Source organism: Trachemys scripta, chromosome 6, assembly GCF_013100865.1.
Source record: "Trachemys scripta elegans isolate TJP31775 chromosome 6, CAS_Tse_1.0, whole genome shotgun sequence".
In the NCBI taxonomy this organism is placed as follows: Eukaryota; Metazoa; Chordata; order Testudines; family Emydidae; genus Trachemys; species Trachemys scripta.
The window spans coordinates 31522894-31542182 of NC_048303.1; the positions used below are offsets into that span (position 1 = coordinate 31522894).

A 19289-nucleotide genomic window follows, 5' to 3' on the forward strand; every position below is an offset into this window, starting at 1 on the left:
GATTTTTTAAAGTGAATACATATAGTGGATTTTCCACTAAGAGAGGAGACAGACATCTCCACAGACCCACACAACCCAAATAGTAGCACTAGAGCAGGACACAAACCTTTCTGGCTGATTCTAAAGGAACAAAGGTAAGAGAAATTCAAGAAACAAGATTGTACCATAATATGAAGGCATAACTCTTCTAAAGGCACACGCAGTATTTCTGGAACGGAATATTCCATGAAACTTTCAAACCTGCAATACCACAATAATAAAGACACGCAGTATTACAAATTTCATTGTAACAAGACTTGACTTAAGGTTACAACTCATCTTAAATTACAGTCCTTCGTTTTCAGATAGACATTCTTTTTGGGGGTACATGCATGGGTTTTAAAATAAACAGTGAGTAGAATATATTTCCCATTTGTGAGCTAAGCATGTGCATACATCACGGTGTGTGTGTGTGTGTGTGTGTAGGATAGTGATGGACAATGGAACACTATTTTGAAATAATTTCTAATATGTTTTTGCTCATGCTTAACTCAAATAAGTGGAACTATATATATATCCATGTGGCTAAGCCCTCAAAGTAAAGGTTTTTATGTATACATAAAAACCTTTACTTTGGGGGCTTAGCCACATGGATATATATATATATATATAAATAAAATAAAGAAATAAAAAGGGAATTGTAGGTTTTTAGTTATGTTGTTGCTCTCCGTACTATGGAGCAGTATAACATCATAGTTAGTTCCCCTGCCCCACATCCATAGACAGCCCACTTTAAATCTATGGATTTGGAAGGTAAGGAGCTAAACTTCAAGATTCCAGAGCTAGGGTTTGTTTATATCGGACACTGGGGCAAATTTATGGTGATGTTTAAAGCAGAATTCTACAGTTTTAAAAAAAATTCTGGGGAAAAGAATCATAACTGAAGCATTATTAAACAGGAAATTAAAAATCTGAGTCACCTCTGTTAAAGAAACATTAAGGCTATAAATTCAATTTGAAAAAAAAGCCAGGAACTGCAAAAGTTAAGGATTACACAGCACAAAGTCATCCATATTACACACATCATGTAAGTACTTTTATGAGATCCCGAACTTTCGTATTTCCTCACTTCAGTTTAATTTGCAACCACTACACTGCATTTTAACACAGGCTTTTGCAATGAATACTGTAACAGTTGCCTGACTTAAAAAATCTTGCTCATTAAAGCTACTGTACCTGTCTCTTGTGTACATTCGGAAGCAGAATCCATCCCTGACACGTCCAGCTCTCCCTTGACGCTGCAAAGCACTTGCTTTACTGACAAAGGTCTCTTCCAAAGAACTCATTTGGCTGCTTTCATGGTACCTGAAAAAGCATTTGCACAGAATGTGTAGATAAGGACTACTGTCAGATTCAAATTTTCATTAATTTAAAGTTGATTTTTAAAAATAAAATCACTCATCATAAAAAGTTATAAAACTTAGTTTTGAAAGCCCTATTTTGTAAGCCTTACACGATTGATTACTTCATTAATCAAATGTAGACGATAGAGGTGAAAGAGACCTATTGTATTAGTTCATCAAGTCCATCTTCCTGCCAATGCTGAATTGTTTACCATACATTTTCTAGTACTTTGTACATTTGAAGTAGACCAAAGCCAGCATCTCAGTGTCAGGAAGTTATGGAAAAGGTAATCTACCTAAAATTTTATCCCATTACTTCTAGTTGTGCATTCCAACACTTCTAAATAATTCCCCTCCTTGTGACAAAGTGGGAATTTTTGTAATATTTTTATGAATTCTGTGTGTGCCTCAGTTTCCCCTATTTGATGCATTGTTACCAAGTGGAGATGAAAAAGGGACTAAATTTGCTCTCAGGACAGACTAAGATACATAGGTGGGTGCTATAGAGAACTTGGGAGCTCTCTCCCCTAGAAACCAATTAAGGAGGTCAGACAGAGAGAGAGCCTGAAAATGGAGTTTCACTACATCTTGCCTGGGGCTCTGGGCTGATCAGAACAGACTATGCTTTAACCTTCGTTTCTCGATGTGCTACCCTAAGGACATCCTTATGCTGTGTTCCAGTTGACTAATAAACTCTAGCATTTTGAAAAGCTGTTTGAGTGTTACTGTAATATTTGGAGAGGTGCATTAATCCCTGAAGAGTGTACAAGTCTCTATCAGGAGTCTGGCTCAGTTGGACTCTCTGAACCAAACTCACGGTGAGAAGTGGGAGGGCTAAAGCCCAAAGGTTCAGTTTCAGGAGGCAACAGTGTTGCATGGCCTACTATGAAGGAAGAGTGTGACCCCTTGGGGAGGTCTGGCACAGCAAAGGGATCCCCTCCAAGCGACAGTTCCAAAGCTAGGAGCACAGCACTGATCCTGTGTATCTGTGACAACACCACCATTTGAAAATCAGCAGACTTGTACCAAGCTGTAGCGTGGTTTTGTGATTTGGACATATCGCCATTATCATCAGACCAATCAACTTACTTTTTTGACCAAAGCCTGAATTTAAACCTAGATCTGAAGAGGTACAAACCTAGTGGAAAGCCCCTATGGAATCTATTTCCAAAACTGTACACAACACAAAGACTTAAGAAGATCAACCCTTACCTGTTTTCTTTTGTTCTCCCAGTGTCAATTACAAAGACAACATCTGGTATCGTAATACCTGTCTCAGCAATATTGGTTGCCAAAACAATCTGCAAATGAAATAGCCATATCTTCAGATAAATGAATTACAGAAATAGTTCTTCTATAAATTTCATTCCTTTAAACTCAGATTTGGAGAGAACTTGATAAAAAGTGATCCCTACAGAAATGTCTGGGAGGACTAAAGAGTTAAAGGGGGATCTTTACATGCTTTTGTACTAGTTTTTTTTTAATCATATAATTGGTTTAAACTTCTGCTTGCACTTGCAAAGGTTGCTTGACCTTCCACTGAACAGTTTGTCATTAAGTAAAATAGTATTTCACAAGCTTGTGTGTATAAAAGGTGTACAAAATACTGCAAGGGAAAAGATTCCTAAAAAAGTTTTTTTTTTTAAGAAAGTGACAGGGATCCATTTTTTTATACAACAAAAAGCTACAGTAAAACAAAAATGACTAAAAACTAAATGTTTTTATTCTATATAAAAGATTTAGTATGATGAGTTGACAATCCTTTGAAGTTAACTCTTATCTGGCCCTGAACACCTTGTTAATAGAGTACAATGCTCTGCTTTCAGCAGGAGAATTTCGAAGACAATTCACGGTTGTATAACTTCATAAGTTTTTTATTAAGATAATTCATATACACAAAAAGTATATAAAGTAGAGGGAGCAAGATGATGATTTATATTACAATAGTGAATTTTACATTTTTAAACATCCCATACCTTCCTAACTCCAGAAGGGGGCAATGTAAATGCAGCTGCTTGATCTTGAGTTGAAAGAATAGAATGCAGAGCTATTAACCTATACCTGAAAGAAGGAGACATTATTCAACAATTAAGTTACACTATTCAACAAATGTTTAAATAAGCCTGAGGTAATGTTGGTGGGTTGGAGGAAGGAAAGAGAATATACATAAATAATAGTAAGACTTTGTATTACTAATTTATGATTACACAATACTAAAAATAAATGATAGTAAAATATGAAAGGAAAAATGTGTGAAATGATAATACTTGATATGGTCATTCTCCAGTTTGGTGGAGATAATAGTAGAAACTCTTTTTTTAACCTGTTATGCAACTGTATATTGACTCTAAACTACAGTGACAGTATTTGGCAGGTGCAGCAAAAAGGAAGAAAGTGTCAGTTTTTATTTCAGAATTAAAATATCCAGAAGCTCTTCACTGTTAAAGCAAATAAGTTCATTTGGAGGAAAAATAAGGCAATTTTGATTGCAGAAGGATCTAAATATTTACCACTTATGCTCAGATTTGAAAGAGAAAATAGAAAAAAAAAAAAAATGATGGATTGAGAAAACATATTCTGAGAAAAAAAAAGTAAGTTATATGCTAAATACAATTCTCTTTTCCTATAACAGAAACAGCCAGTCTTAAAAACTAAGACAAGAACACTACACATTTCTCAAATGAGAATGCTTTCATTACCTGTCCCTTGTAAACCTTCGGTCAGCTGAAATGAGATCATATAACTGCTGGATATGAGCAAGCCCTGGTAAAAAGATCAATACCGCACCATCTATGTTTCTGAACTGGGGACTTTTATCTGTAGGGATATAATATAGAAACCTGGTTAAAAAGCTAGAAAAAAATCCTATTTGACATTTCTCTGTTTGAAATAGGAAATACTACTCTATGATTCCTGAGCTGGGCCCTTTCTGGGAGGCATCATTAATAGGAATGAAATCAAACATCCTTACTAGTACCAAGCATCATTAGTAAACAATAAGAAATCCATGAAAATGGAGTCTCAAAATATGTGGAAAGTGAGCATTGAAAGAATTTTAAAAAATCCACAAACGTTTTAGGAAGTGACAAAGTACCTAAGAAGGCAAGCAATTCCAAGATAAGGTCAAGGTTGATCTTGTAGGGATTCATGTAGAAGATTGCTTGCTGTGTACGATTGCTATACTTCTGATAGTAAGGATCCAAATCAACACCTGATCCAGACTGGAGTGGGACATATTCCTAAAAGGGAAAGAAATTGGTAACATTAACTTTATGTAAGATGAAGGCAAGAGAGGAGAACGTAGACATTTATGCCCTTTAAGTGTTTTAGCTTCATTGTCTTGTAAGGCAAAATATGTACAAAATGGACATCATATAGTCCATTTTATAATAATAAAGTTCCATTAGGTCCATCTTGTCCATCCCTAGTGCTCACACTGGACCATCTCACAAAGGCCTGGCAAGCTGGTACTTTTTGTTTTTGAGGCTGCTATCCTGTGCTCCAGAACCCGTGCTTTAATTTAAAAAGTAACAAGCAAGTCTCTTCTAGCTCTTATTGCTGCAAAAGAAACCATGAAAATGTGAACTAAAATGTAAACTGAGGCAGTCATGTTTGTCTGAGCTCTGATCTACACTAGAAAATTTGGTGGTTTAACTACGTCGTTCAGGGTGTGCAAAAGCCACACTCTGACTGGCATTGTTAAGCCAACCTAAGTCCCAGTATAGACAATGCTAGGTTGACCGAAGAATTCTTCCATCAACCTAACCACCTCTTGGGGAGATGGATTATCTACATCAGAGAACCCCTCTCATCAGTGTAGGTAGTAGCACTATAGCAGCACAGCTGCTGTAGCATTTTAAGCGTAGACAAGCCCTGAGTTAGGGCTCAGAGATGTGAGCTGCCCCTATCTATCTCAATAATGTGAGAATTCTTAAGTCTAATGATAATTTAAATGCCACTAATATCAACTATTTCACTGCTAATCAAAGCATTCAGAAAGGAGAGGGACAATCATAATACATGAAGATCTGCCCTAACTAGTGCCCTACCTACTATCATTTTGGGCAGTGACTGGGTGGTGCTCAGGAGAGTGCTACCACTTAGTCTCCTCCCTTTCTCATACAACATACAGCCAACTAGCCAGTGGGGAGGAGTGAAGCCCCGAAGGGCATCTAAGCCCCACCAAGGGGAACTAGTTCCACAGAGCCCTGAAAGACATATGAACCACACTTAGGGGGAGCTCACCTTGAAGTGGGGAGCAGAACATGTGATATAATATTTTTTACATCTAGATAATCCACTGTAAGTAGTGTCTCATTTTGGCATCCCAAGTGGCAGGAAGCAGCTTGGAAGAGGGACATCACTTTTCCTCTGTCCGCTCTCCTTAATTCATCTTCATAACTAAGCAGAATTGTTCCTGAGTATATTCAAGAGCTTTGCCCAGTATTTGCTTAAATGTATCAAGAGTTGGGAGTGTGCACAAGATGTTGAAGGTACAATTTAACTGGGAATCAACATTAAAAAAAATGTAGTGACAGCAGGGCAGCCGCAAATAATTGTTGATGAAGCCACCAGAACACACGCAGTTGATGACTCAGTAAGTTGCTGAATATATGGTTTCATAACCATTGGAAATATCATAACTGTATATAGCTAAATTAGTATTGTATTAATTGTGATGATTTGATACCATTGTGCAAATGGATCAGCTGTCAAAAAGAAAAAAAAGAGAAAGAACAGAAAATACACTATTACTACACAAATTCATGGTATGCCCAAACTTTGAATACTGTGCACAGTTCTGGACACCTCTTCTCATAAAAAGATACATTAGAATAGGAAAAGGTGCAGAGAAGGGTAACCAAAATCATCAGGGGTATGGAATAGCTTCTATACAAGGAGAGATTAAAATGCCTGGGACTATGCATTTTAGAAAAGAGTTGACTAAGGGAGGATATGACAGAGGTCTATAAAATCATGAATGGTGTGGAGAAAGGTGACTAGGCAAGGATTATTTACCCAGGTCACATAATACAAGAACTGGGGATCATCCAAAGAAATTAATAGACAGCAGGTTTAAAAGAAAGTACTTCTTCACCCAATGCAGTCAACCTGTGGAATTCATTGCCATGGGACGTCGTGAAGGCCAAAAACATAACTGGGTTCAACAAAAAATTAGATAGGTTCATGGAGGATAGGTCCATCGATGGCTATTAGCCAAGATTGGCAGGGACACAACCCCATGCTCTGGATGTCCCTAAAACTTCCAACTGCCAGAAGCTAGGTCTGGACCACAGGGAATGGATCACTTGATAAGTTGCTCTGTTCCGTTCCTGCCCAGTTAAGCATCTGGCACTGGCCACTGTTGGAAGATCGAATCCTGGGCTTGATGGACCATTGGTCTGACTCAGCATGGCCATTGTTATGTTCTTAAACAAGATTGTCCGAAGAGAAAATATGTGTTTTACCTGATGCTTTGTGATTCCTCCTCCTTTGCTAGTAACATTTATTGTTATTTCTTCCTCCTCCTCCATGAACTTCTGACAATATTCAGAGTCCTTCTCCAGAACATAACCAATTTCCTCAATAACATTTTCCACGTGGAAAACCTACAGAATTAGTTTGAGAGGGGTAAATACAAAAAATAAACTTACATCCTTTTTGTCTTTCTAAAGCACACACTCTTAGGATTGAAAAGGAAATTTCCTACAACACTAGCTAAGAAAGAAGATCCTACCGTCTACAGTAAACTATATGCTGCTCCTTAACAGCAGAAAAATGGAGTTGCGCTATATGTTGCTCCTCAACATATAGTGCCACTCCCTTTTTCTGCTCCTTCCTCTAAAAGGGCAAAGCAATATACAGCTGTTATGTATCTATAACAATGTTAAAGATCCCCCTTCTGCACCCACCCCCATACCCAAACAGCAGCCCAGAGGTCTGTGAAGTGGGGTGGGGAATAAATAAATAAATAAATAAATAAATAATCAATCACAAGGAGATCTTTCCCTTTTCACTTATTATTTATGTGGAAACAAAGTGAATCACTGTATTACTTTAGGAGCTTATTAAAAAACTGAGCAAGTCAGTAAACCAAATTAACAAAGCAGCAAGAAGGATGTGTTAGAGGCTTTGTCCTTGTGTATCACAGCTTTAACAATGCTGGATCACAAAAATAAATTGTGATGGATTGTGTATTTAGTGCACTGTATGTGGTATATTAGAAACCCTGTAAGCAGCATTTTAGTTATTTTACCTTTTTTTCCCCCCACAAATAAAAATGAAGACAATAACAAGTAACCAATCAATGTAGTTGGTCATTTAATACTAGATGACTAGTGCATCTAGTATTCAGCAACAGAGATATATCAGTCAGTATTGATGTGCAGCAATTCGCATAGAATACTCCATATATATTGCTTTAACATTACTTGGCATCTCTAAGTTACTAAGTATTTGATAAAAAAATTATAAGGTGAAAGATAAACAGTAAGAGGAGAGACATTTTGAAATGCGAGCCTAACACAACAGAACACATCAAAGGAAAATGGCAAGCGTCAGGGCCACAGAAACAGAAGGAACTTAAAATTTGATTTTCATTTATACTGCACATCTAAAAAAATATTTTTATATTATATATACACACACACACACACACACACACATATATACATATATATATTACACACACACTATTAAAAATGATGTTTAAGAATTTCTGTGGATGGTCTGAATTGGCAGAGGCAAAATATGATGTAAATCCAAGTACAGAGTTCAGTTCTTAGAACCACTGAAGCCATTTTAGGATTTTTAAAGATAAAAAGAACTAAAATGGTTTTAAATTCAGATGGAAAACTACCTTCTCTTGCTGCTGTAACAGATACAACTGGATGACATATTACTGGAACTTATTTGTGTGGGTAGATATAAAGAAACATTTACCTACCTCAACAGGGTAACTCCTTCCTGAAATCCTTAGAATGGGACAGTGGGTGAAATAGCTGGAAAACTTTTCACTGTCTACAGTAGCACTCATTAAAATCAAATGCAGGTCTGAACGTTTATGTAAGATCTCCTTCAGAATGATTAGCAAGAAATCAGACTGGACACTTCTTTCATGAACCTTGAATTAAAAGGATGTAAAGAGTGAATTAGTCTGAGGTATAAATACAAATAATTCCTATGAAAGATACTTCTACTTTGCTTTTGCACAATTGTAAGAGAATTGCTAACCTCGTCTACAATAACATGAGATATATTTGAAAGAAGACTGTCGTCCTGCAGTTTCCGAAGCAGAACTCCCGTTGTACAGTATAATAATCTAGTAGCTTCTCCCGTTCGGGATTCCATACGGATTTGATATCCACACAAGGAATTCTACAAAACAATTTATAGGATAGTATTTAAATGTATAGCAGTGGTTTAAAATACTAGATATATCACAGATACACAAAGATTAAAATTAAGATTAAACACTAAATTCAGGCACTGCATAAACTACTAGTAAAATAGCATGGTGAATTATTTTCAAATCCAAAACAAAATATGACACCATTATTAGTTTCTACTTGATATAAATTAAGGGAGGTCTTGGACTAGAAAGTTAAGTACACCTCTACCTAGATATAATGTGACCCGATATAACACAAATTCAGAAATAATGCAGTAAAGCAGTGCTCCGCGGGAGCGGGGCTGCGCACTCTGGTGGATCAAAGCAAGTTCGATATAACGTGGTTTCACCTATAACACGGTAAGATTTTTTGGCTCCCGAGAACAGCGTTATATCGAGGTAGAGGTGTATATTGACAGTTGCCAATGGAGATAGTTAGAATAGCACTTGTACAGCTCACATTTAAAGTTCACTAGGGATAAATCCTCACAAAGCCCACATATTGGGAAATTAAGGCAATGATTTTTTCAGTGCAACTGTATCAGTGTCACACACACACACCCACACACACCCGCCCCCCCCAGCAGGGCTGGATTAACTCTCCTGTGGTCCCAGGGCTATTAGATTTTGTGGGGCCCCTGTATACAAGTCTTTTTCCTAATTTAAAACAAAATGATCACAATTATGGCATCGAGGCTATTGACGCTATACTAAACTTGCCTTTTAATTAACAAAGCTGTTCTGTGGTTACATTTCAGTCTTAAAACATGTAGACTACAGTTAATTCAAAATAGCCTACTTCTTACCTTAGAACAGCTGTTATATTAGTTTCTTTCTGGGAGGGAGTTTGGATGCAGGAGGGGGCTCCAGGCTGGGGCAGTGTGTTGGGGTGCAGGAGAGGGTGAGGGTTCTGGGAGGGAGTTTGGTGCAGGAGGGGATTCTGATCTGGGGCAGGGAGTTGGGGTGCAGGAGCGGGTGTGAGGTGCAAGCTCTGGCCAGGAGGCACTTACCACAGGTGGCTCCCGGCCAGCGGCGCAGCAGAGCTCAGGCAGGCTGCCTGCCATAGCCCCATGCCACTCCCGAAAGCAGCCGGCTGCTGGCATGTTTCTGCACGCTTCTCGGGGGAGGAGGACAGCGTGTCTCCATGTGCTGCCTGTGCCCACAAGTGCTGCCCCCACAGCTCCCATTGGCCGAGCTGCGGGGGATGGTGCTGGGGGCGGGGATGGCGTATGGAGAGGAGTGGCATTAGGCCACGGCATGCAGGCAGCCTGCCTGAGCCCTGCTGCACCACTGGAGTTTTAGTGGCCTAGAGATCGCGATCGACTGGCAGAGGCGCCAGGATCAACCAGTTGATCGTGATCCACGGGTTGGTGACCAATGAATCATATATTATTATGGATTTATTTTTGCGGGGCCCTCCTTAGCCCGAGGCCCTGGGCTGCAGCCCTTAAAGCCCCTGCATTAATCTGGCCCTGCCCCTGCCCCTCAGTATTACACATGATTTGAGCCAAACTGAAAATGTGGAAGTTAAACTTACGCAATTAACTAAAAAAAAAAAATTAATCGTGATTAATTGCAGTTTTAAAATCGCATTCTTAAATACAATACAATTTAAATTTATTAAATATTTTGGGATTTTTTCTACATTTTTAAATATTGATTTCAATTACAACACAGAATACAAAGTGTACACTGCTCACTTTATATTATTAACAAATATTTGCGCTGTAAAAAACAAACAAAAAGAAACAGTATTTTTCAATTCACCTCATACAAGTACTGTAGTGCAGTCGCTTTATTGTGAAAGTGCAACTTACAAATGTAGATTTTTTTTTGTTACATAACTGCACTCAAAAACAAAACAATGCAAAGCTTTAGAGCCTACAAGTCCACTCAGTCCTACTTCTCGTTCAGCCAATCGGTAAGACCAACAAGTTTGTTTACATTTACGGGAGATAATGCTGTCCACTTCTTATTTAAAAAAATAATGTATTAAATTTGTGACAACTCCTTGGGGGAGAATTGTACATCTCCAGCTCTATTTTACCTGCATTCTGCCATATATTTCATGTTTTAGTAGTCTCGGATGAGGACTATCATCATTTTAAGAACACTTTCACTGCAGATTTGACAAAATGCAAAGAAGGTTACCAATGTGAGATTTCTAAAGATAGCTACAGCACACGAGCCAAGGTTTAAGAATCTGAAGTGCCTTCCAAAATCTGAGAGGGACGAGGTGTGGAGCATGCTTTCAGAAGTCTTAAAAGAGCAACATTCCAATGAGGAAAATATAGAACCCGAACCACCAAAAAAGAAAATCAACCTTCTTCTGGTGACATCTGACTCGGATGATGAAAATGAACATGCGTCGGTCTGCACTGCTTTACACTATTATCAAGGAGAACCTGTCATCAGCACAAACGCATGTCCTCTGGAATGGTGGTTGAAGCATGAAGGGACATATGAATCTTTAGCGCATCTGGCACGTAAATATCTTGTGACGCTGGCTACAATAGTGCCATGGGAACACCTGTTCTCACTTTCATGTGACATTGTGAACAAGAAGCGGGCAACATTATCTCCTGCAAATGCAAACAAACTTGTTTGTCTGAGCAATTGGCTGAACAAGGTATGGACTGATTGGATTTGTAGGCTCTAAAGTTTTACATTGTTTTATTTTTGAATGCCGGGTTTTTTTGTACATAATTCTACATTTGTAAGTTCAACTTTCATGACAAAGATTGCACTACAGTACTTGTATTAGGTGAATTGAAAAATACTATTTCTTTTGTTTTTTACAGTGCAAATATTTGTAATAAAATATTAATATAAAATGAGCAATGTACACTTTGTATTGTTATAATTGAAATCAATATATTAAAAAAAGTAGAAAACATCCAAAAATATTTAAATAAATGGTTTTCTATTATTAACAATGCGATTAATTTTTTCTTCATCGCTTGACAGCCCTATTAGTTAGTAATCCAGTGTAACAAAAAGCATAGGAAAATGCGTTTTAAGGCAAAGGAAAGAGGTCTTTAAGTAAAATCATGCTAAACATTATGAGGCTTCCAATATGTACAGAAAAATAAATTTCCTATAAAACCAGTTGCCCAAGCAATTAGCCATGAATCAAGTAGTAGCTTACTCTTCCTCCAGGTCCAGTTTCACAGCCCATTTCTTCACAAACTCTGGTAGCCAGACTCACTGCTGAGATCCTTCGGGGTTGTGTGCAGACAATATTACATTTACTTGATGCCCCCAGATTTAACAGCAAATCCTCCAACAAGAAATGGGGCACTTGGGTACTTTTGCCACTGCCTGTTTCTCCAGCCACAACAACTACTCTATGCTTTTTAAGAGTTTCTATGATTGAATGTCTGTGTTTAAACACAGGTAACTGTTGTCGCTCCTTTAAAAGTCTCTGGTATCTGGAGGAACTTTGAAGTTTTTTAAACAGGATCCTCACAGGTTCCAAATCATCTGTGCTTGTGGTCTCAAGAGACAGTCTGTTGAAGTCCTCTTCGGAAACTAAGTTTTCCCAGGAGTCCTCTGGATCTTCTGAGACTTTGGGTTGGTTTTCAGATTGCTGCTGTTGCTGCTGCTGTTTGAGTTTGTTTAATAACTTAGCAATAAAGTTATCACGAGGTTTGTTAGTTTCTAACTTGCTTTCTTCTTCCTTTTTCTTTTCAGTTTCACTCCATTCTAACCAAACATCTCGATATGGGGGAGGCAGCAACTGATGAACCGACTTTAGAGAAAACATAGAAAAAGTGACAATATGTATTATTCTGTAGTTTCACTGACATTTCACCTACAAATCAATTTAAAAATTCTAGAAGTTACCTTAAAAAAAATCTTTAAGAAATGAAAGACTATACCACTGATCCAAATACTTAAAAACTTCCTCTCTATAGATGCAGATTTTAATCACTTGTCTTCAGAGTCTGTGTGGGTACTTTCTATGACAACATTTTTATTTGAGACCTCAAATCTTCCCTTAAATATGTTGCTAGTATTTGATTGCAGCTAAGGAATGATTAGTTTTCCCAAATCCTACATTTAGAATAAAGATATATAAAAAAAATAAAAACAAGGAAAAAAGTATATATGAAACTTAAGGAGTATCAGTTATTTCAACAGACCATATTAAAAATAAAAATGTACAATAGGGATGTTTAAAGACCTTTTGCTCTTACACTGTCACAAGGATTGTATGTGAATTCAGTGACTAATTGACTAAATTAAAATATTAAGTCTTCTATACTCTGATGCAGAAGTATTGCTGTTTTATTTATTTGACAACTATACTGCTAAACAATAGACAGAAGATAATTTCTCACATTAATCAAAAACTACTCCAAAGAACAACTTAAATACCAGAGCTCACTAATTCTCTCTAAATGAGCAAGTCCAACAAGTAAAAAGGGGAAGAAAGCAAGTTGAAAGTTCACATATTTGTAACCATGTTGAGCATCTGTTTCTACCTATGGGTACTGCAACTGGTAGAAAACGTTTTTAACTTTTTTACAATATTTAACTATTCCACACTATGAAGTCTTGCCACACGTTGCGGCCTCACATGATTATGTTTGGCACTTTCAATTAGGACAAGTGAATGTTTAATTTACGGGGAGAATTCCAGCTTGGAAAATCTTTACTGATTCAGATTATTAAAAGATGAATATGGATATTATGTCAGCAAATAAAATCTTAATGTGACAATACATTCCATCTTAAGAATCTAGTGTAGTGAAAATCTTACCTGTCCTTTGACTAAGTGATAGAGAGCCAATGTAGCAGCCAGATGCTGAGCTTGCATACTATCCTCTGTCACAATTGTAGGACACACTGCCATTACATCAACTGATTTGGTAACCTTAACCCTTCAAAGATAGAAAAACCAGTTCTATAAAATCATATTTCAGACAGACATTTCTATTTAGTAGTAGGTGTAGCACTAAACCTACTATTTTTGCTTAATATGTAACATTCAAATAAGTGGAAACTGAAGGTTATCAGACAAAGAACACAACACAAATAAAATCGTTAACTGTTAAGGGTTCAACATAAAACAAATAAAGAAGTGTAGTAACAGGTTTATGGAACTGATCTCTAGGGGAGATTGCAATAACCTGTAGGGTTGTTTGTTTTTTGAAAAAGCAAAACCAAGTAGACCCAAAGCACCTTTGATTAAAACTTAAAGTGACCTACTTGTGGAAACAAACATTTACAGTAACCCCTTGCTTAATGTTGTAGTTATGTTCCTGAAAAATGCTACTTTAAGCGAAATGATGTTAAGCAAATCCAATTTCCCCATAAGAATTAATGTATGGGGGGCGGAGGGGTTTAGGTTTCAAGGGAAATTTTTTTCGCCAGACAAAAAGACTATATTTCACACACATATACACAGTATAAGTTTTAAACAATTTAATACTGTACACAGCAATGATGATTGTGAAGCGTGGTTGAGGTGGTGAAGTCAGAGGGTGGAAGAGAATGAGATATTTCCCAGGGAATGCCTTACTGCTAGATGATGAACTAGCACTTGACTGAGCCCTGAAGGGTTAACATATTGTTGTTAATGTAGCGTCACGCTCTACAAGGCAGCACGAATGGAGGGAGGGGAGACAGCATGGCAGAGAGAGAGAGACAGACAGACACACACACAAGCATTGCCCCTTTAAATATGCTGACCCCACTCTACGCTGCCTTTTTAAGTAGATCAGCAAGTTGAGACGGCACCTGCTGCCAGCAAGCTCCCTCCATCCTGAGCCCTGTCATGTGTCGTCCCCCACGGTGGAGATGGCCCGATGGGGTAAAGTTGCAGGGGGAGTGGGACACCCTGACATTAGCACCCCCCTTGCACACCAAGCACGAGGCTCCCAGGAGCAGCTCCAAGGCAGAGGGCAGGAGCAGCACACAGCAGTGGTGGGATGGACAGCTGAACTGACCAGCAATTGCTAGCCTGCTGGGCAGCTGCCACACAGGGAACTTAAGGGAGAGGGGAGCTGATGGGGGGGTGTCGGTGCACCCTGGTTCCAAGCCCCCACCAGCTAGCTCCAACAGGCTGCTCTTTCTGCAAGCAGTGGACAAAGCAGGAGGCTGCCGAACGTTATAAGGGAGCATTGCGTAACTTTAAACGAGCATGTTCCCTAATTGATCAGCAACAAAACAACGTTAACCGGGACGACTGAGGAGTTACTGTACTTAGATGATGTGGGCATTATTGCAAAATATTGTATGAAAGCTTACCATATGTAGAGCTGGATAAAATTTTTCAACCAACACTTTTTTCAGTGAAAAATACATATTCAGTGACACTGATTTTACAAATTTGTGTAAAATTTGTCAAATTGCGTCAATACCCCCAAAAAAGTAACAAGTATGTATGTTTAGAGTCATTCAATTAAATGGAAGCAGCTAGAGTTTAGATAGTTAAATGAATCAGTAGAAAATTCAGCTTTACTAGAAGTACATACCTACATTTCCAATATCTACCCACCGGAACTTTTTCAAAAGAAGGATTTGGACTCTTGGGGAAATTTTTCCTGCACCAATCGATCAAAAACTGTTTAGGAGATTTACCAGTCCAACTTCGAACAGTGTAGTCAAAATTCCTTACATCTCGAGGCTCCCTTTTTTTCACTGAAATGGTAGAACAAAATTTACATTATTTTAGATGTTCACATGGAGGCTCCAAACTTTCTTAATTCTTGAATGAACCCAAAGTAATTTTCTCTTGACCTAGGCATTTTTAGAAGAAAGTAAAATTTTTTAGAAAGACTCTGCATTTATATTTAGTAAATACAGATACTAGTCACTGTCAGACACAGAACACTAGCCTGATTCAGTATGGCAACATCTATACTTAATCTTAATTATAGCAAATCTGGCATACAGCTATAATTCTTTAAAAGAATACTAGATTTGATCTTGGTGGTTCAGGACCAATATAGGATATCACTCATCCCGAATAATAGTCAAAGGTTTCAATTAAAGAACTTTGTTTAAGGAAATTAACGTCTGACTGGTGACGCAGTGAATCAGCACATTAGCTTTCCATCTACAGAAAGATGTATTCAAATCATGATCTGACTCATAAGTGACAACTGGGGGGGGAAGGGGGAGAAGAAACTTTAAAGCTGCTGTGTTACAATTAATATATTGCTTTTAAAGCCAGCTGGGAAGTTAAGTTGGCTCATCCTATCTTCATTGTAATCCAGGGTTTTGGGGTCCCATACCATACAGAAGAATGCACAATCCAGGGGCCTTTACAAATCTTTAGTTAACTGGAGTACAGTAAATGAAGTTTGTATTGTTCTTAATTTCAATCATACCCTTCTCTTCCTCTGCAGCAGCTCCAGATTTTTCAAGCAAGTTCAGGTTCAAATGAGCTTCAGGAGGCAAGGGTGATTTTTTCTTTTCATTTTGTTGTTGGTTTGAAATTTTTATAGCTGGATTAAACACAGGATGTTCTTCTAGTGCTGCCATTTCTGCAAAAGGAAACAGGTGCTGTTTTTTCTTATGTGCTTACCACTCATCCTTTGAAAATGTGACAGTTGGACAGCCAGAAATGCACCCAGTAAAATCAGTTATTTTTCAATATCTTGGGTCACACCAAAAATAAATTCATGCAGGTCTGCAATTCATGCAATGATATGAAACCAGTTAAAAGGTACTTAAGTATCATCTTAAGGAGATTTTTCCTAATAGTTGATAGATTTACCAGCAAAAGTATGACTGTACAATTAAAAATGTAAGTTTATTAAAAGATACAGATAATTTGAATGTCCATACCATTCTGAATTCTTCTTATTTTTTCTTGTGCTACCTTCTGGCTTTGCTTGTCTTTATCTTGCTTGGAGGAACTTGCCTGTTCCTTTGCTTCCAAAAGCTTTGTAGCCAAATGCACATATCTTTCATTCTATTCCAAACAAGATCATTAGTTACATCCTGGATATTTTGCAGGTGAAATTAATTACAAACTACATAATAAAAGCATAATCCCTCCCAAACCCCTGTCCACACCAACACAATATTTAGATGAAAGAAATCCTTTTGCAGGAGAATGAACAATTCTAATTTCACAAATAAAAATAAAAGGCTAAAAATTACTTTTCACAAGGGCGGGAATGAAAAACAACAATTATCCCACTTGTTTAAGTCTTCAAGGGACTGCATTTTCCTTTCTAGCACTATGCAGCAAAAGTTTTGCATTCAACACAAAAACAAAAGGGAGAATGACTTAGGAAGCATTACTTCTAGAAGGTTTTTTTTTTTTTAAAAAAACCCTCCTTCTGTCTGCAAATCTGTCAAATCTACAAAAACTAAGACAATGATTAAATCAGTTATTCAGCCCTTGATTTTCAACAAATACACACATATGGTAGAGCCAGAGTTTACATAAATACTACATGAAAACTGCCATTTGAAAGAAAGACTCCCTATACAAATCGCTCTCCGGCTTACAGGGTCAAACTTTTCCTCATCTTCTGCGTTTTTCACAGACTCGCTTTTCTCATCATCACTCTGTTGCTCAGCATACTGCAGAATCCATTCCTTCATACTCATCTCTTTGTCTTTCATGGTCTCTCTCTATTAGAGCAGAACAGCCAGGATTAAAAAGATAATTGTAAAGGAAGCTGAAAAGGCTTAATCGCTGTTTTGGTCAATATTTGAGAAATGTTGCTTGAAATTCAAAACAATTAAAAAAAACATCACACAATTTATATACATGCATTTTTGATGGCGAGATAAATGTTTTACAACCACTATGGGGGAAACAGGGAAGGGAGGGAGAGAGGGTTATGTGGAATCTTGATTAAGATTTGATAACTTGTGGTACTGGACTCCTAAACCACAGAAGCAAACTTATATAGGCACAAATCAATAAAAATTACATCCAAGGGTATGTGTTGTTCTACAGAATAAAGCAGTGATAAATGGAATTAATGAGTTGTGGGGGCTGGAGAGTAGGAGATTTAACCGTACTGGGACTTGGTATTTTTTTCCAGCAAGTCAAATGTTACCATCAAAATTTCATAAAGCTTTCATTTTTTGAGCTTCAAGTGAAAAAAGTTACATCTTTACAACCATTACACTCTAGAGAATAGAAATCCTTCTATGTACTTTAAATTACTGAACACACAGGATGGGATTTTCAATAATGTTCTACATTGACATATCTCTGCTCCTACTAAAGTCAGTGGGAGTTTAACCATTGAAAACTCCTTCCCATAATTCCTCAAAATTACCTTTATTTCAGGTCCATCTTCCTTCTTTTTATTGTTTGGTATCTGAGGAGTTTCACTCCGTGGCACAGGAGAACGAAATTTTGCTCTAGGTTTGTGTTGCTCTTCTTCAAACTGCTGACTGAATCCTTCAGGTAATGCATCTTTAACATAAAAAGTAATTCCAAGTAACAGGAGAAAACAAAAAAAAAAAAAACCACAACTTTCAATGGCACTGGGTGCAAACTAAAAATAAGAAACAAACACCATGTAGGACTGAATCAAACCCAGGTCTTGATATTCACCTGAGCAGATACTGATTTCTGCTTGTTATATCGATTCTGTAGATGCATAAATGGAGGTAGAGAGATTAAATGACTTGCCCAAAGTTAGGCAGGAAGTCCGAAACACAGCTAGAAAAAGTAGCAACTCTGCGCCTGGTTCTAATTGCTACTAATCCTATTGAAATAAACTGTTACTACTATGTAGCATTTCCATACCACAGTGATTGCTATTGCTCTTGTACAACAGGGTCAAATTAACACAAACCACCTGTAATTCACATCTTTAAAGGCAACTGTAGAATACAAGGCCCGCTTGGGGATTTTCTCTCTTTATGTATGATTTAATGAATTTCCTTTGAGCCTTCTGAGGGACACTGTGGTGCCAAGATTTCTCTGCTGCAGAGTGCTCCTTCAGTCTACAATAGGAACATATTTCCACGCCATCTGCAGTGTTGTCGAAGCCTTGTTGGTTCTAGGATCTGAGACACATGAGGTAATAATCTTTCACCGCACCAAATTCTCTTTCACCAGCAGATGTTGGTCCAATAAAAAAAAAATCTCACCCATCTTGTTTTTTCTATACCGTATTTTTATGGAAACAGTTTTTTCTATAGACTACCTAATGGCACTGCTAGTGAAAGAAAATGGAAAAAGCAAAATTCCTGCTCTTAAGAATAAGTGGTACCATACACTGTCAGTCACTAAAAGCAAGACAAAAACTTGCTCAATAGAAATCAATTACAAAAGATTAAAAAAAACTTTGGTACCTAAAAGTCACTTCTCAGGTATGATGCTTACCATCAGAAAGATTTAAACAAAGCCAGTCAAGTGCAGAGTGAAGATCACCACCATACAAAATTGTATTTTTCATAGCTTCCTCAATGTCCTCAGTCTTAAAAGAAAATCCTTGCAAAGCCATATATACATCCTACAAATAAAGATAATTAGTACATTTTAAGAAGGAAATTGATTTAAGTTGTAGAAATAATGCCAATTTAGA

The 19289-nt window shown here is 37.5% G+C and overlaps 1 protein-coding gene across 1 annotated transcript in view; it reads right to left on the minus strand.

Moving 5' to 3' along the window:
• DHX29 (DExH-box helicase 29) overlaps positions 1-19289 on the minus strand; it is a gene marked incomplete in the record, with an annotated part of 37412 nt that overhangs the window by 12617 nt on the left and 5506 nt on the right. The window contains 17 exon segments of the mRNA XM_034773804.1: positions 165-240; positions 1216-1344; positions 2595-2683; positions 3359-3443; positions 4082-4199; positions 4477-4621; positions 6851-6991; positions 8329-8505; positions 8616-8759; positions 11921-12523; positions 13538-13658; positions 15255-15420; positions 16113-16268; positions 16573-16699; positions 17245-17370; positions 18030-18169; positions 19088-19217. Of these exon segments, the coding sequence (XP_034629695.1) occupies positions 165-240; positions 1216-1344; positions 2595-2683; positions 3359-3443; positions 4082-4199; positions 4477-4621; positions 6851-6991; positions 8329-8505; positions 8616-8759; positions 11921-12523; positions 13538-13658; positions 15255-15420; positions 16113-16268; positions 16573-16699; positions 17245-17370; positions 18030-18169; positions 19088-19217 (2673 nt within the window).